Here is a 16,230-nt window from a genome sequence, read left to right as displayed (position 1 = left end):
GACGTTGGGGGCTCAGATGTTAAAAATTCTTTTTGGGCTAAAAGAGTAAAAGTGCTATAACCACAGGGGCCAAAATCATAATTTACTCTATTAGTTAAATATATAATATTATAAATGAGGAGGAGATTAAACTAAATAAGAATTATCCATAAAAAATTAAACTAAATAATAATTAGTAGGAAAATGATTTATAACTAATTAGAAAAGATTAAACTAAAATAACACTTATCTATAAAACATGGTCTAATATAATGACAAGTGTCCACAAAATGGTTTCTTTTATTATATAGTATAGATTACACACTAATTTCAAATAACTATACTTATTTAGGTACGTCAGCACGGTTCTAACACTAAGACAAACAGTTGGTCAGTGATCCAAATTGTCTAGTGAAGATGGAAAAGATCGGGTGATTCTGCTGGTGGTACGATGATACTCCAGCGGTCCGTCAGTGATCCAAATTTACCGTTAAAAAAATATAATATGGATATGATTTGGAGTTGAGCCGTGTAGTCAAAGTTAATTAGAATAGAAATTAGAGATGCTCAAAAACTGGGCTGTTTGTCTTGTGAACTATTTATATGAACTCACATTCAACTTCGATTTTCTTCATGCCAATTTCAGAAATTTCTCATCAACTTGTTAATGTAAAAACATGTGACTAAATATTAAACTTCCTGACGACCCATTTCCAATGCAAAACCGGATTCCACCTCCATGATCCGCACCCGACGTCCTGGCATGAACCCAAATAACACAACACACCATAAATGTCAGAATTATATCAAATGGTAAAATTTCTCAAAGGTTCTTAGGGGGCGTTTGGTTCACATGAATTCAATGGAAATTAAGGGAATTGGAATTTGAATTCTATCACTTAAGATGTTTGGTTCACAGAATTTGATGGAATTGGAATCTCAATTCCAATCTTCATGTGTTTGATTTACAATGGAATTGGAATTGGAATTAGGCATGAATTCCTTCAAATTCCTTTAACTAAAGGAATTCAAAATCCTTCCTATATATGAAGGAATTAAAGTAAATTCATTGGAATCTTCGACCGTTTCGACCCATACTGGTTTCGACTCGTACCGTTTCGACGCGAACAATTTCGACCCGTACCGTTTCGACGCGAACCGTTTTGACCCGTACCGTTTCGAATCGAACCGTTTCGGCGCGTACCGTTTCGACGCGAACCATTTCGACCGTACCGTTTCGACCAATACCGTTTCGAATCGAACCGCTTCGACCCAAACCGTTTCGACGCGAACCGTTTCGACCCTTATCGTTTTGACCCGAACTGGTGGTTGTGGGTGCCGGGGTGATAAATTTCAATTCATTTGACAATCAAACACAACAAGAATGGAATTGAGATTCCAATTCCAGCAATTTCCAATTCCAACAATTTCCAATTCCAATTGGAATGTTTAGATTCCAAATCCAATTCCTTCAAATTCTAATTCCTATACAAATTCCAATTCTAATTCCAAATCATTCCGCGAACCAAACGCCCCCTTAGTATGCATTGAGGATTTGAGGGGATATAATAAAAGGTTCTTAGACCACCTGTAGTGGGGCAGTTTCTGGCGTTTTTTACCTTCAAAAACGCCCCACCACACCCCCAAACCACCCGATGGGCATTTTTGTCAAGAAATTTTGTTTTGGCGTTGTTTTTTCCACTCCATGTTCATTTTGTGTTGGCCAATGACTCTGCATCCCTTTTGTGTTTGGCCAATAACAATTTTTGATGGGTTTTTTTATTTAAATTCTATTACACCCCTTTTAACATAATGCTCACATCCCCACTATACCCATTTTAGAAAAATGCCCCATAATACCCCATTACTGACTGGACTGCCACATGACACAAAACGCCCAAAGGTTGGGTGTCTTCCACTACGCATGTTCTTACAACTTTCTACTAGATAGACATGATTAATTGTGTTTAACTCTTAAATTTTCACATTTATAAATAATTTATCACATACATTGCATGGAACCATAACGTTTTATGCACATTTTTATTTTATACCTTTTATATATATAGTGTTTTCCCCTCAAAACATCTTTTAACAATCATTAAAACCTGCTTCTTAAGTAGTAACACAAGGTTTATAGTACGCTCATACTGTTCTTTCTTTTCCTCTACGTCTTTCGCATATCGTCGAGTCTGCAATATTGCCATAGAATAGAGACGTTAATGTGCGGAGGTGGCAAGATTGGGCAAAAGTTTGAACGGGTCCAGGTTGAAGCAGGTCATTTTTTAGTACATTAGCGGACTAAGCATGAGTTACGTTGACTCAAGAAAACTATAGATAATGAATGTGTCATTCACGACTAAAAAACAATATTGTTGCACTAATAATCAGTATCATTGAATAAAAGTGATTTAGAAATTGTATCCGACCATCAAAAATAGATCTCGGACAGACCCGTTTGACCCATTTTTCTTTCCCTAGATTTTTTTATTTGGCCCGTTTGAGATAAAATCCAAATTGACACATTCATAGACAGTTGTACCTTCTGCTCGACTTTTGAAGGACGTATTATCGTGGTCAGTGCATCATACAAAACCGTTGCAATCTGATAGATCTTAGCCATTTCTTCTCTGAATAAAAAAAACGATTACAAGATTAATTAACATCATTAAACATTTGAAATGTTATTAAGTAAATCCAAGCCTCACGGTTTCTTTGTGTATTGGCCTTCTCTAATGTTTTTCTCATAAAAGTTTTGGTAGAATATTTGGATTTCCCTGGGATCAGTTTTTGCTAATTGATTCTTTGTCATTATATCTTCCTGTTACAAAACAACATTTGAAACCCTTATTCGATGAACATAATAATTTAATAAATCTGTACCTTAAAAATGCTTTAAATTCACCTTCTGAACTCTATATAGTATGTAGCATTTAAATAGGAGATCACCATGTTCCCTAGTATCAGGATACATTCTGTGGAACTTCTCGAGTGCACAAAATCGGCCTAATCCACCAGCTTATTTTTTTAGAATCGCGGAAATACCATAGAAAACAATAAACTAGCAAGACACCGATACAAGTTATAGTGTAAAAGTGAAATAGTAACCATGACAAGTTAAATACATATGGACATGCATAAGAACTTTATTATAAATTGGGCATGTTTTATTCTCTAAACTTATAATTAATCGTTGAGAAAGCGCATCCAAACACCCCCTTATGATGGAATTAAATAGAGTGTTGAGGAACATACACAAGAAAGCAACTCTCTCATTCTCCTTCTCAATTTCATCGGCAACACGAAGAATTGGAGCAACACAAGATGGGATAAACTTGCTGGCAATTCCATCGCCACATGGTCCCACTCGTACTCGCGATCTCCTACTGTCTTTGCTAAAGAATGTGCAGTTTATCATGTTTGTTTTTGGGATTGAACTATAGAGTGAGAGGGGGGGATCCTTAAGTAAAGAATGGCAACATTTCAAAGTGAAGTAAAGCATTAGCATATGATTCCTAGTATTTTTAACGAACCAAACTTGATGGATGGGGATGGAAACCAAAGACACTTTGCATCTAGTTAATTGTTAAGTTTTTTCCGTAAAGTAAAAGTAAAAGTGAGAATGTGTGTGGGCAAATGAAAGTGGGCATTTTAGTCTATATATTTACAAGTATAGTAAAACATTTATAACACGGCTCAGGCGAAATCTAGTAAAAGATGTACAACATATTTATCAGAATCTTATCACGAACCTAAAGTGTGTCCTCCACTCATGCCTGATTAGATTTGACATCATTGTTTTTCTATTGGAAAAATTACCAAAATAGTCAAAGATCAAAATGATTTGCGAAAATAGCCAGCTCATGCCCCTTTGAAACAGGGCATCATGTGTGGGATGAATCTTTCAAGCATGAGATGAGTCTTTCAAGCGAAACCCAATAAAAAATGGAAACATGGCCACGGGATGCGTCCTTGGAGCGAGACATCATGCACGGGATGCGTCCAGAGAATTTCTGAAGTGTCGGGCGAGTTGCAGGTTTCTAGCGATGAAATCTGAAGTCGGGCCGATGGAAAGATTATGCAGGTTTCTTGGTGAATGGGATGGGGCCGTTGAGGTCATCAAGGAAGAGGTATTTGAAGAAATCATCAAGGGTGAAAGAGCGGAGAGTAAAGTTAGGTCAGAATCGGTGAAGAACTAGCTCCATTAACCACTTAGAGTCGTCGATTGCGGTATGTTCTTGTCGCTGAAACTCGATTAAAAACCGTCGGAAGTGATCCGGCGACATATGGAGTCTCCGTCGGTGCAGGAACTGAAGGCATCAGTGATGTCCGGTGGTGGTTTACATTCAATGATCTTGAACTTCCGGTTGCAGACGATCATCTTGTAGTAATGATAATTCTCTTCCATTGTTCTAGTTCTTTGTTTTCTTGTTTAACAGTGTCTTCAGATTTCATCGCCGGAAACCTACAACTCGCCGGACGCTTCAGAAATTCTCCGGACGCATCCCGTGCATGATGCCTCGCTTGAAAGACTCATCCCATGCTTGGAAGACTCATCCCACACATGATACCCCGTTCTAAGAGGGCATGAGCTGGCTATTTTCGCAAATCATTTTGGTCTTGGGCCATTTTGGTAATTTTACCTTTTCTATTTCATTTGCAAATTCAGAACACACTTTTAGGTAATTAAATGAAGTTTTTTTTATTACACAAAGTAAAATTATTTATGATAAATGTAAAAATGTTTGAATATATATAAAAAACATTTGAACATAAATATTTGAATCAACTTTAAGGTTTGATCACATTATTTTAATGGTTTAGATTAGTTTGGTGGAATTTTAGTAATTTATATAATGTTAATTTACAAGATTTCTATGCATTGTGGGTTGTACTTTGTGTTTTGTTGGTTTTAATTGCTTTCGGGTTGCTCCTTGGGCATTGAGTATTGTAAGTTTTAGGCCAATGAGGGATTTATAAGGTGGAACCCTCACCATCTATTTTTACTTTCCTCCCACTTTCTCTCTTTAGACGACTTCTTTTTTTGTTGTTATTCGACTACTTTTACGTGTCTCTCCGGCGATTCTCTGGCGAATGCATATGTTTTCTTTGTAGCCATTTGTTTTATCATGTTGTTTTTAGGTTTTGCGTCTTTCTTCGATTTAGTTTTGGTTGTTTTGCGTCTTATAGATGTTACTGTAGGGTTTTCGTAACGGTATACTTATTGTTAAATATGGCTAATATAGGCGTGTTTTATGGTTTCGTTTGACGCAATTTTGTTTACCGATTGCTTTTGACGTTTCATTATGATTCGTTACCGATTTTGTCTACGATGTTGATTATTTGGTTTTGTGGTGTTTTACTACCTGATAGTATACTTGCATGTGTTTAAAAGTTGTTGGGTTATGTGTTTTGAATGTCACTATGTTGTTGTCGGTGACCGTTTATGCTTTTGGCTTGGGTTTAAGATGTTTGTCGTTGGTGAATATGTATTTCTATGAGACTGTTTACCCTTTATGTCATCGGCTAATGTTTTGGGTTCACCAATTTTGTTTAATAGTTTGTATCTAATGTTGACCGTGATGATGTTTTGTTGGGTTATATCTGTTTTAACGTGCAATCACATGGTTGTATGTGTTCAACATTAAGAAGGTAGATTTTTCAGCCGCGTCACATTGTTTTCGTTGGTTTTTTGGTTTGTTAGACGATTATTGTACAAACTTTATGAGTCTTTAGTTATTTTGTCATTGAGGATTGTACCAGATTATATTGATATTATGTCTAGAGGTACAAACAATATTCTTGTCCTTGCTTACGTGGTGTCAAGGAGATGATGATTATAATTGTAGCAATATTACTATTTGAATTTGTAGATCTGGACTATATCTTATGTAACGCCTCGTATTTCCGCATTCTATTTTTTTTATATATATTTGGTGTTAAAACCGAACCGGAAAACGGATAAAAAACGAACACCGAGTCATCTTACGCGATTTTAACGTAACCAACGAACGTACGCGGTTAATAACGATTACTGACACTATTTCACGTGCATTTAACTCAAAAATTTTATTTTATTTTACGATTTTAGATGACGTTCGGGTGCGAAAACGGGTCGTAGGGGTAACGGGCCACCTAAAACACGAGGATTGGGCTTGTGGGCCTTGGGCCCAAACCCATTAAACTAAACTAGTATATATAACTAGTGATTAGGGTCAAAACCCTAAAAAAAAACAAAAACTCCATCTTTTTTTTTGTTACAGCCGTTCACCTTCATCTCCTAAAAAAAAAAGAAACAAGAACACTCACACACACATGAACTCCTCCATCTTCTTCACAAAGGTTTATAATCCAAACCATACCCATAATATGTGGGACATACGAAGCCTATAAATACCGACACTCTCAGCCTACTCGACACCCTCACACCATCACAACATCTTTTCGCTCAAACCGCATACTCGTCGGAGAAGCCGGGTCGTCACCGGAAGAACTTGAAGCTCGCCGGAGCCGTACGGAATCCGACGGAACTCTTTTCTTTTGTTCGGACATCACCTTCTCCTTTTGGTTCGCGCTGGTTCACGTCGGAGACAACCTAAGTTCGCAACGGGAACCATTTCATCGATTCGGTATATCTTTCTTCCTCTCGTGGCTACTGTTTAATTTTTTTTTGAAACTCACATCATTTTTGGTATGGTTATAAACTGAAACACATCCTTATGTTAAAGGAAGTATTGATTAATGTATGGATGCATCTACAATATCCAGTTTAGAATTAAACAAAGAAAATCTTGAACTTGATGTTTTTTTTCAAACTTCTCACTTATACCCCCCTATGTACACAAAATATGATTTATCATGCCCAGCTTACAATCTTGGATGTACAAGAGTATATGTATAGCAGTGTTGGTTCGTCTGAGTTTGGGTTTCACAAAGAGGAGGAAACTGTCAAAAATGGTTTCAAATATGATAAATTTTTTTTTTTTTTTGTATTCTTTTCACTTCAAAATTTTAGATTACTATATTATTTTCTATTAAAATAAAAATAAATTGTATACAAAAAAGTTTCAGTTCAATTTTAAAATAAATAGAACTTACAATATTTTTTTTGTTAGTAAACGTAAATGATTAATTCGGGTTCGAACCCGGCCTCCGGTTTTGTCGCTCAATTGTTTCTTTTCTCATAAAAAAAAACCTAATATTAGCAATGTTCTTTCTTTAAGTATTTGTTTTTATAATCCTTTTAATTATAATTAAGCCTTTAATCTTTTCTTAATAAAACCATTTGTTAACTTAAATAAATAATTAAACAATTAACTATCATGCCTTTACTACTTTAGAAAGGATTACCCTACTAGAAAACCTTAAATAAAAGGGATTTTATTTAACGAGATCTCCTTAAATTACCAAAAAAACATTTAGTTAAATTTCTAACTAAATCGAAATGTAATCAATTTGTAAACAATTAAACATTAGGGATATCATTTAACATATATTAATGAGTTCGTTATGTGTTATTCTAAATATCTAGGATAACCGCTCTCGTTCGTTCTCTTCAATTCCCAATCTTTACTCGTGCGATAATTCAAGGAATTCTCATATGCATTCAATGTGAGTATACTCGCAACCCCTTTTTTATGTTTACCACTTTTTGGGGTGTAACATGTTTTACTATTAAACTACACTTAAACTTATTCTTTATGCAATGCACAAAACAATCCTTATACATGAATACTATGTTATGATACTTGATGCTTACGTGGACCATACTTATGTGATATGTTTTAGTCATTAGCTCTCACGAGCCTCCTTTCGACATGTATAGCGCTATAGGAGTAACGCACCGCCCCCCTTAAACTTGGGTCATGTTGAATTAATTAAACTTTCTTGCGTAAACAGAGGTTGGCTAGAAATATTACATGCCACGTTAGGTTGATCTCGTATAGACTAAGTTGCCATGTGGATTCGTTTTAAACTTTTATACTTATACTTATGCTTAAACTTGTATACTCGCCTTTGCTTTTGCATTGAATTGTATTTTAAACATGTTACAGGTTGATGATTGATGACACTATGAAAATGGATAGCGAAGATGCCTAGATACTTATTTAGACGCCTTAAGTTTAAATCGTTGTATCAATTTTGTTATGTTATGTTTGAACAATGTTGTCATTGAATTTCCTTGTATGTTTTAACAATTTATTTATGAAATGAAATCGGTTGAATTAAATATTGTCACTAATAGTGTTATGAAGTTTCTAGCAATCTTCACACTTCGTCTCATCCCGATGTTTCCGCCATTGGTTGGGGTGTGACAGATTGGTATCAGAGCCATAACTATAGGGAATTAGGAAAAGTAGGAATGCTTTTACCTAGTCTATAGTTTTAGAGCCTTATTCTTATGCTTTGTTTGAAACTACATGCATGCCACTTTATGTGTTTCTTATACATTCTATTCGAGCCTTTTAAACATATATGTCATTTATCCTTATGTAACATACTTGACATGCTATTCTTATGTGTTAATACACGTTTTATTATGTGTTAATATTTGTTTTAATATGCCATCCTTTATGTGCCATTCTTGACATGTTTATACTTGTTTGCGTAATCTTCCTCATACATTTTACTCGACTATTCTAAATTCACAAACCTTCGTAATACACAAACGAGACGACTTCACCAAAAGAGGCGTGAAACCCACAATTTGGTGAACAACTCTCAATCCATCTACTTTTCTTTTTACATGAAATTCACCATTAAGTTAGGAGTGAAATCCTCACCTTGATGGAGAAATTCAAATTTCAAATTCTAGTGGACTCTCGTCAAAGTGTCGAAATTAACTTTTGACTCGACGAGTACCAACCACACTTAGGATACTAAATCACCAAGTTAGGGGTGAAACCCGCACCTTGTCGACTAGTTCCACTCCTTGATTTTCATTAATCTCGCCAAGTCTCGAAATTTCAATTGATTTAGGGACATGTAGTAACCGGAAGGGTAAATACCGTTAACCGACTTGTGGGCGAGAGTATTTCACCTATTAGGCCAAAGCATGCTTCTCAAACTCGAAAGACTTTTCGACCACTTTGGTTAGTCAAAGTTCCGTTTTGGAACCATCCCAAATTTTAACCAAACACGTGTTCTACTATTTATTTTATACGATGCAATCTTTCGAATTTTAATTTACTTTCGATATTTACTCCTCACACACACACAACATATTAAACCCCTTTCATACATTTATACATATGCATGATTTCAAAACGTCACTCAATTTTGTTTACATTATTTGTAACACCAAAATGGAGGCATATCATCGAGATATGAGTGATTTCCTTACCTTGACGATTAGCTCCCTTCCTTCTTTTCTTAAAACAATCTCACCGACGAGTTAGGGGTGATTCCCTACCTAGGTGATCGTTACTAAAACTTTACCACAAAATGTCCTATTATGCAAATCCGATCATGTTTTATACCTAAGTCATTTATCATTTATCGAAATACCTACCTATATTAAATTCAAATTTTCATTGTTTTATCAAGCGTACTTCTTATCCTACAACCTACTTTCACTTACTCGGATACACGAGATTCTTAAACATATCTTAGACGTTTTAGTACACTAATTTCCAAACCTTACGAAATGCTACCTATCAATTTAATCGGTCCAATGAAACTCTTGCCCATGAACTTCATCTTCGACTTAATCACTAAAATATGCTCGCATTATATCGTCATACTAGAGACTTCCATTCTTAATTGAAACCAAACCAACCTTTCTCAATTACATATAGGATCTTATAGATATTATAAGATCGTTTTACCTAAGACTATTTTCAACAAAACAAATCATTTAATAATTTTTTTAGGATAGACGTTTTCACCAGAACCTCCAAAATTCAAAATTTCTTGTTTGGGTGCAAATGAAGCGAACTTATTATTTTCGAAAACTTTTCTACACCGCTTAAGTGGTCATTCAAATCTCAAAACACGTGGGCAAGAAGACTTCATGGGGACCGATAACCTTCAACATACGTAAACTCTTTTAAAACAAAAGTAGCATTTCCATTCATTCCAAAATACATTATGCTTAACCAATGAGTACTTTATATCCTCTTACATATGAAAACTATATTCTACCTTTCAGACCAAGTTCAATCTAATTTTGATTCGATAAACTCAACGTTTCGTTTAAGCAACTATACATGCATATCATCATACACGTTTTAGTCGTTGCATCGCGACAATTTCAGTTATATCATTCGTATTTATATGCTCAACCTTTTGAGAACTTTTACATGCTTAACTTTGTTACGTTTCAATTAATACTATATACGCAATCATTAGTATTCGTACTTCCACTCACACTCATATTCATAACATTACGTTTTATGCTTATACCTATACTTATATGTTTCATGTTCTTACTTATATTCATACGTTTCATGCTTATACGTATACTCATACTACGTTTAATATCTATGTTCATACTTACGTGAATAATCATACCTAAACTTAAACTTATGCTCGTACTTTCATTCATACCCGTGATTCATACATTCGTACCAATACGCGAGCGTAGTCCGAGTGATTCGCTTGCGTGGGTCTCATACACACTTAAGCATGGACTTGCTTATATACTATATTCTTATACGTACACGTTCTTATATTTTAAATTATGTATACCCTGATTTATACACAATTAGTATAAGCTATGCGGATCATACGACGATCAAAATAATCGCGGGTGCACACGGGATTATAGTGATAGGCGTATGAAAACCATAGAGTGTACTACTGTGTATTGTAAGACACGGAACATAACATGACATCGAATAACGAGGCGGACGTAACATGGTCAAAACATGGTGGATACGCCGCTGGTACTTCCTATATATTAGTGTTTTCACCACGTTACCAAACTTTCGTAAAACGTGCCATGAGAAATTCGGTGTTTTGCAGACCTTTTTGGACCTAATACAAACTTCAAACAACTCACAAATGCATTATATCCGTTATCCACGACGAGACTTCATTCTTAGCACGCTACTTTCGTCTATCCAATACTTATGCCATTCTTATACTTGCATTCGTTATTAAGAGTAAATCGATCACTTTTATACTCCCCTTTATTCCCCATTATTCTTTATCCTTTGTACGAACCACGTTCGAAATCAAGTCTGTTTAAACGTTCGAATTCTAATCTACCTCCTTACTTTTAAAACGACCTTCCATTATTTATCCATGTGCAAACACCCGTAGTTGGTCGTTACCTCCAAAACCATTTTATACTAAATTTTCCCTCTTAAAGACGACACATTTTTAATACGTCTCCAATTTGAGTTACTCTAAACTATTTAAGCTCACTTTGCCCTTACACACATACCTACGCGCTTTTAATATCTCAAACATTTTAGACAAACGAACTCTTTTACAAACCTATCCTTTCGTTCTTCAAATTTCATACTTTTCAAAACGTCTCAAACTTCAAGGCCTCAATTTTAAGCAATGCTCTTATGTTTGCCAAACCCCTTTCAAGTCTTCCTTCTGAACAAATTTCGGGACGAAATTTCCTAAAGGAGGGGAGACTGTAACGCCTCGTATTTCCGCATTCTATTTTTTTATATATATTTGGTGTTAAAACCGAACCGGAAAACAGACAAGAAACGAACACCGAGTCATCTTACGCGATTTTAACGTAACCGACGAACGTACGCGGTTAATAATGATTACTGACACTATTTCACGTGCATTTAACTCAAAAATTTTATTTTATTTTACGATTTTAGATGACGTTCGGGTGCGAAAACGGGTCGTAGGGGTAACGGGCCACCTAAAACACGGGGATTGGGCTTGTGGGCCTTGGGCCCAAACCCATTAAACTAAACTAGTATATATAACTAGTGATTAGGGTCAAAACCCTAAAAAAAACAAAAACTCCATCTTTTTTTTTGTTACAGCCGTTCACCTTCATCTCCTAAAAAAAAGAAACAAGAACACTCACACACACATGAACTCCTCCATCTTCTTCACAAAGGTTTATAATCCAAACCATACCCATAATATGTGGGACATACCAAGCCTATAAATACCGACACTCTCAGCCTACTCGACACCCTCACACCATCACAACATCTTTTCGCTCAAACCGCATACTCGTCGGAGAAGCCGGGTCGTCACCGGAAGAACTTGAAGCTCGCCGGAGCCGTACGGAATCCGACGGAACTCTTTTCTTTTGTTCAGACATCACCTTCTCCTTTTGGTTCGCGCTGGTTCACGTCGGAGACAACCGAAGTTCGCAACGGGAACCATTTCATCGATTCGGTATATCTTTCTTCCTCTCGTGGCTACTGTTTAATTTTTTTTTTGAAACTCACATCATTTTTGGTATGGTTATAAACTAAAACACATCCTTATGTTAAAGGAAGTATTGATTAATGTATGGATGCATCTACAGTATCCAGTTTAGAATTAAACAAAGAAAATCTTGAACTTGATGTTTTTTTTCAAACTTCTCACTTATACCCCCTATGTACACAAAATATGATTTATCATGCCCAGCTTACAATCTTGGATGTACAAGAGTATATGTATAGCAGTGTTGGTTCGTCTGAGTTTGGGTTTCACAAAGAGGAGGAAACTGTCAAAAATGGTTTCAAATATGATAATTTTTTTTTTTTTGTATTCTTTTCACTTCAAAATTTTAGATTACTATATTATTTTCTATTAAAATAAAAATAAATTGTATACAAAAAAGTTTCAGTTCAATTTTAAAATAAATAGAACTTACAATATTTTTTTTTGTTAGTAAACGTAAATGATTAATTCGGGTTCGAACCCGGCCTCCGGTTTTGTCGCTCAATTGTTCTTTTCTCATAAAAAAAACCTAATATTAGCAATGTGCTTTCTTTAAGTATTTGTTTTTATAATCCTTTTAATTATAATTAAGCCTTTAATCTTTTCTTAATAAAACCATTTGTTAACTTAAATAAATAATTAAACAATTAACTATCATGCCTTTACTACTTTAGAAAGGATTACCCTACTAGAAAACCTTAAATAAAAGGGATTTTATTTAACGAGATCTCTTTAAATTACCAAAAAACATTTAGTTAAATTTCTAACTAAATCGAAATGTAATCAATTTGTAAACAATTAAACATTAGGGATATCATTTAACATATATTAATGAGTTCGTTATGTTTTATTCTAAATATCTAGGATAACCGCTCTCGTTCGTTCTCTTCAATTCCCAATCTTTACTCGTGCGATAATTCAAGGAATTCTCATATGCAATCAATGTGAGTATACTCGCAACCCCTTTTTTATGTTTACCACTTTTTGGGGTGTAACATGTTTTACTATTAAACTACACTTATACTTATTCTTTATGCAATGCACAAAACAATCCTTATACATGAATACTATGTTATGATACTTGATGCTTACGTGGACCATACTTATGTGATATGTTTTAGTCATTAGATCTCACGAGCCTCCCTTCGACATGTATAGCGCAATAGGAGTAATGCACCGCCCCCTTAAACTTGGGCCATGTTGAATTAATTAAACTTTCTTGCGTAAACAGAGGTTGGCTAGAAATATTAAATGCCACGTTAGATTGATCTCGTATAGACTAAGTTGCCATGTGGATTCGTTTTAAACTTTTATACTTATACTTATGCTTAAACTTGTATACTCGCCTTTGCTTTTGCATTGAATTGTATTTTAAACATGTTACAGGTTGATGATTGATGACACTATGAAAATGGATAGCGAAGATGCCTAGATACTCATTTAGACGCCTTAAGTTTAAATCGTTGTATCAATTTTGTTATGTTATGTTTGAACAATGTTGTCATTGAATTTCCTTGTATGTTTTAACAATTTATTTATGAAATGAAATCGGTTGAATTAAATATTGTCACTAATAGTGTTATGAAGTCTCTAGCAATCTTCACACTTCGTCTCATCCCGATGTTTCCGCCATTGGTTGGGGTGTGACATCTTAGCTGGGCAATGTAGATGATAATTGTGTTGTTTAGAGGTTTTCTCAACAACTTTTGCCACTGCTATTGCAGCCATGGTAGATTTGGACAAAAGCAAGTTCCGTTGCTACAATTATGAGCCTTTGTTTGTTTGGCTTTTGGTTTTCCGCCTTTTCAGTCGATTGGGGGTTTATATACTTCAACTCTCACTGCTTCTTATTCCTTTACGCTCTGTACGTCTCTCCAGATGCGTTACTTTTGATGGATTTAGTATGCTTATTGTTAACTTCCATTGTATTACCAACGTTATACTTTATGGTTGGGTATACTGTTTATCTGTCGGAGACTATTTGCTTTTTGCGTGCGGGTATATGATGTCATGGTTCTGTCATTTTTGTTGGATGGTGGCCTATTGATGGGTGTTCTGTTGATAAAGGTAGCTTTTAAGCCGCTAAATAATGTTTACAGTCTTTGGTTGGATATATGATGCTTTGGTTGAACCATTGCGAAAGTTTATCATGGTGTTGGTTTTGTATTGACGAGGCGATGTTGATTGCCTATTGTAGTAGTGGTAATTTTGGAATTTGCAGATGTTGGTGCATCTTTGACAACAGCTTTGGCTTGGTCTTTGAGTATTAAACAAGATTGGGATACGAAGACTTAAAGGAATCTCGAGTTTATAAGAGCCCATGCCAAGTCTGAGTTTGTATTAGTCCAGTTCGTTTTTATATGTATTGTAAGTGGGCCTAGCCCAATTCGATGGTTGTGAAGTATATGAACAGCCTTTCTCTTTAGGGTTTATGTTAGACACTTGTTAGACATTTTGAGAGACATTGTGTGAGAAGAATTCGAGTTTGAGTGAGTTAGAGAAAACACAGATATTGGCTGTGAGTTCTTGTTGATATTGAGTGATTGTAAAACAGTTCGTGTGTTTGATAATCTTAGAAGATCAGTTTGGTAATTGTGTTTTTCGTGTTCTTCATCTAAAACATTCTTGTTTCTGTTTCATCGATTGATCAAGGGGATTCCGCCCCCTTGGTTAATTATCAGTTTTGTAACGATTCACGGGAATAAGGGACCTACAATTGGTATCAGGGCATTTGCTCTTAGTGTACGGTTCAAGACTGATTTACAGATTCAAGTTTTATTTGGTTGAAGAAATTTTGAGATGCATTCATAATTTTTCGAAGATCAGGAAGAAACAATGAAGAACAGATTAAAATTCTTTGTTTTGATCTGTTTTGGTAGTGGTTGGTGGTTGTTTGCTAATTTTTAGGATACATTGGTAGAAAGTTTTCAAAAGGAATTGATTATTTGTTTGCTGATTTTTCGGGATTGATTTATTGACTGGAATCAAAGGAGGAAATAGTGTTCGAGATAAGAAGTGTGTGACAGTTTAAGTGTGCGGCTCAAATTCTTTGTCAGTGTGCGGTCAAACTTAGTGTGCTGACTCAAGGGTGCGGTCAAACTTAGTGTGCTGACTCAGGTATGCGGTCAAACTAAGTGTACGGTCAAACTTAGCAGTGTGTGGACTCAGGTGTGCGACTGAAAGACTCAAGTGTGCGGTCTCTGGTGTGCGGCCAAACTAAGAAGTGTACGGGCCCAAATAACAGTGTGCGGTCCATTAATTCAAGTGTGTGGCCCAAAATTATTGAGCTATGCAGTCCATTAACGAGTGTGTGACTTCCTTGGGTGCAATTTTATTTGGCTGACGTATACGGAAATTAACATTTTCGTGAATAGAAAATTATCTGTAGACAATCTCAGCAAACCGTCTGCACGGTTCGACTCCATTTATTTGTAGGACAAAAAAGCACAGAAATCCCGAAAAAGGTTTTGGACAATATATATCATTGGATTCATATTCTTGAGACGAGTCTAACGGTAGAATTTGGTAAAAACAGTTTTCGGATACTTTTGAACATTTTTAACCAGCTGGTTGCGTTAAAAATGTCGAATATGTCAAATTTGAACGAGCTGTTGAGGATGGAGCATGAGGTTGGCACAATGAACAAACCGCCAAAGATGATGAAGGTGGAGAATTATCTTACATGGAAAGACAGGTTTCAGTCTTTCAAAGAATATCAGGACACACAGATGTGGATCTTTAGTCAAGATGGGTACGTGAACCCAACACACGACTTTGAAGGCAGACAACGTGTCATTGCTTACGTTAACATGCAAGATATTGATAAGAAAATGTACGAGGCTGAAAAGAGAGCTTTGGCTTTAATTAAGATGTCTTTACCAAATGGCATCA

At 35.5% G+C, this 16,230-nt stretch overlaps 1 protein-coding gene and 2 long non-coding RNA genes across 3 annotated transcripts; 2 read left to right on the top strand and 1 right to left on the bottom strand.

The window, feature by feature from the left end:
* Positions 1-599: 599 nt before the first annotated feature.
* LOC110894952 (putative callose synthase 6) lies at positions 600-3,504 on the bottom strand. The gene is made up of 6 exons (XM_022142211.2): positions 3,235-3,504; positions 2,885-2,985; positions 2,688-2,800; positions 2,522-2,609; positions 2,034-2,171; positions 600-737 (listed from the first exon to the last, which is right to left on the bottom strand). Exons 1-5 carry the CDS (start codon positions 3,485-3,487, stop codon positions 2,037-2,039), a joined length of 690 nt encoding a protein of 229 aa, XP_021997903.2. The 5' UTR covers positions 3,488-3,504; the 3' UTR covers positions 600-737; positions 2,034-2,036.
* A 2,716-nt stretch (positions 3,505-6,220) lies between these two features.
* LOC110896715 lies at positions 6,221-8,217 on the top strand. Its single transcript, XR_002568109.2, has 3 exons — positions 6,221-6,608; positions 7,511-7,590; positions 8,034-8,217. It is a non-coding gene; the product is annotated as an uncharacterized LOC110896715 (long non-coding RNA).
* A 3,275-nt stretch (positions 8,218-11,492) lies between these two features.
* Positions 11,493-13,909, top strand: LOC110896716. The gene is made up of 3 exons (XR_002568110.2): positions 11,493-12,306; positions 13,204-13,283; positions 13,726-13,909. It is a non-coding gene; the product is annotated as an uncharacterized LOC110896716 (long non-coding RNA).
* Positions 13,910-16,230: the final 2,321 nt, after the last annotated feature.

Source organism: Helianthus annuus, chromosome 12 (assembly GCF_002127325.2).
Source record: "Helianthus annuus cultivar XRQ/B chromosome 12, HanXRQr2.0-SUNRISE, whole genome shotgun sequence".
NCBI lineage: Eukaryota > Viridiplantae > Streptophyta > Magnoliopsida > Asterales > Asteraceae > Helianthus > Helianthus annuus.
This window is presented reverse-complemented; position numbering and strand designations above follow the sequence as displayed.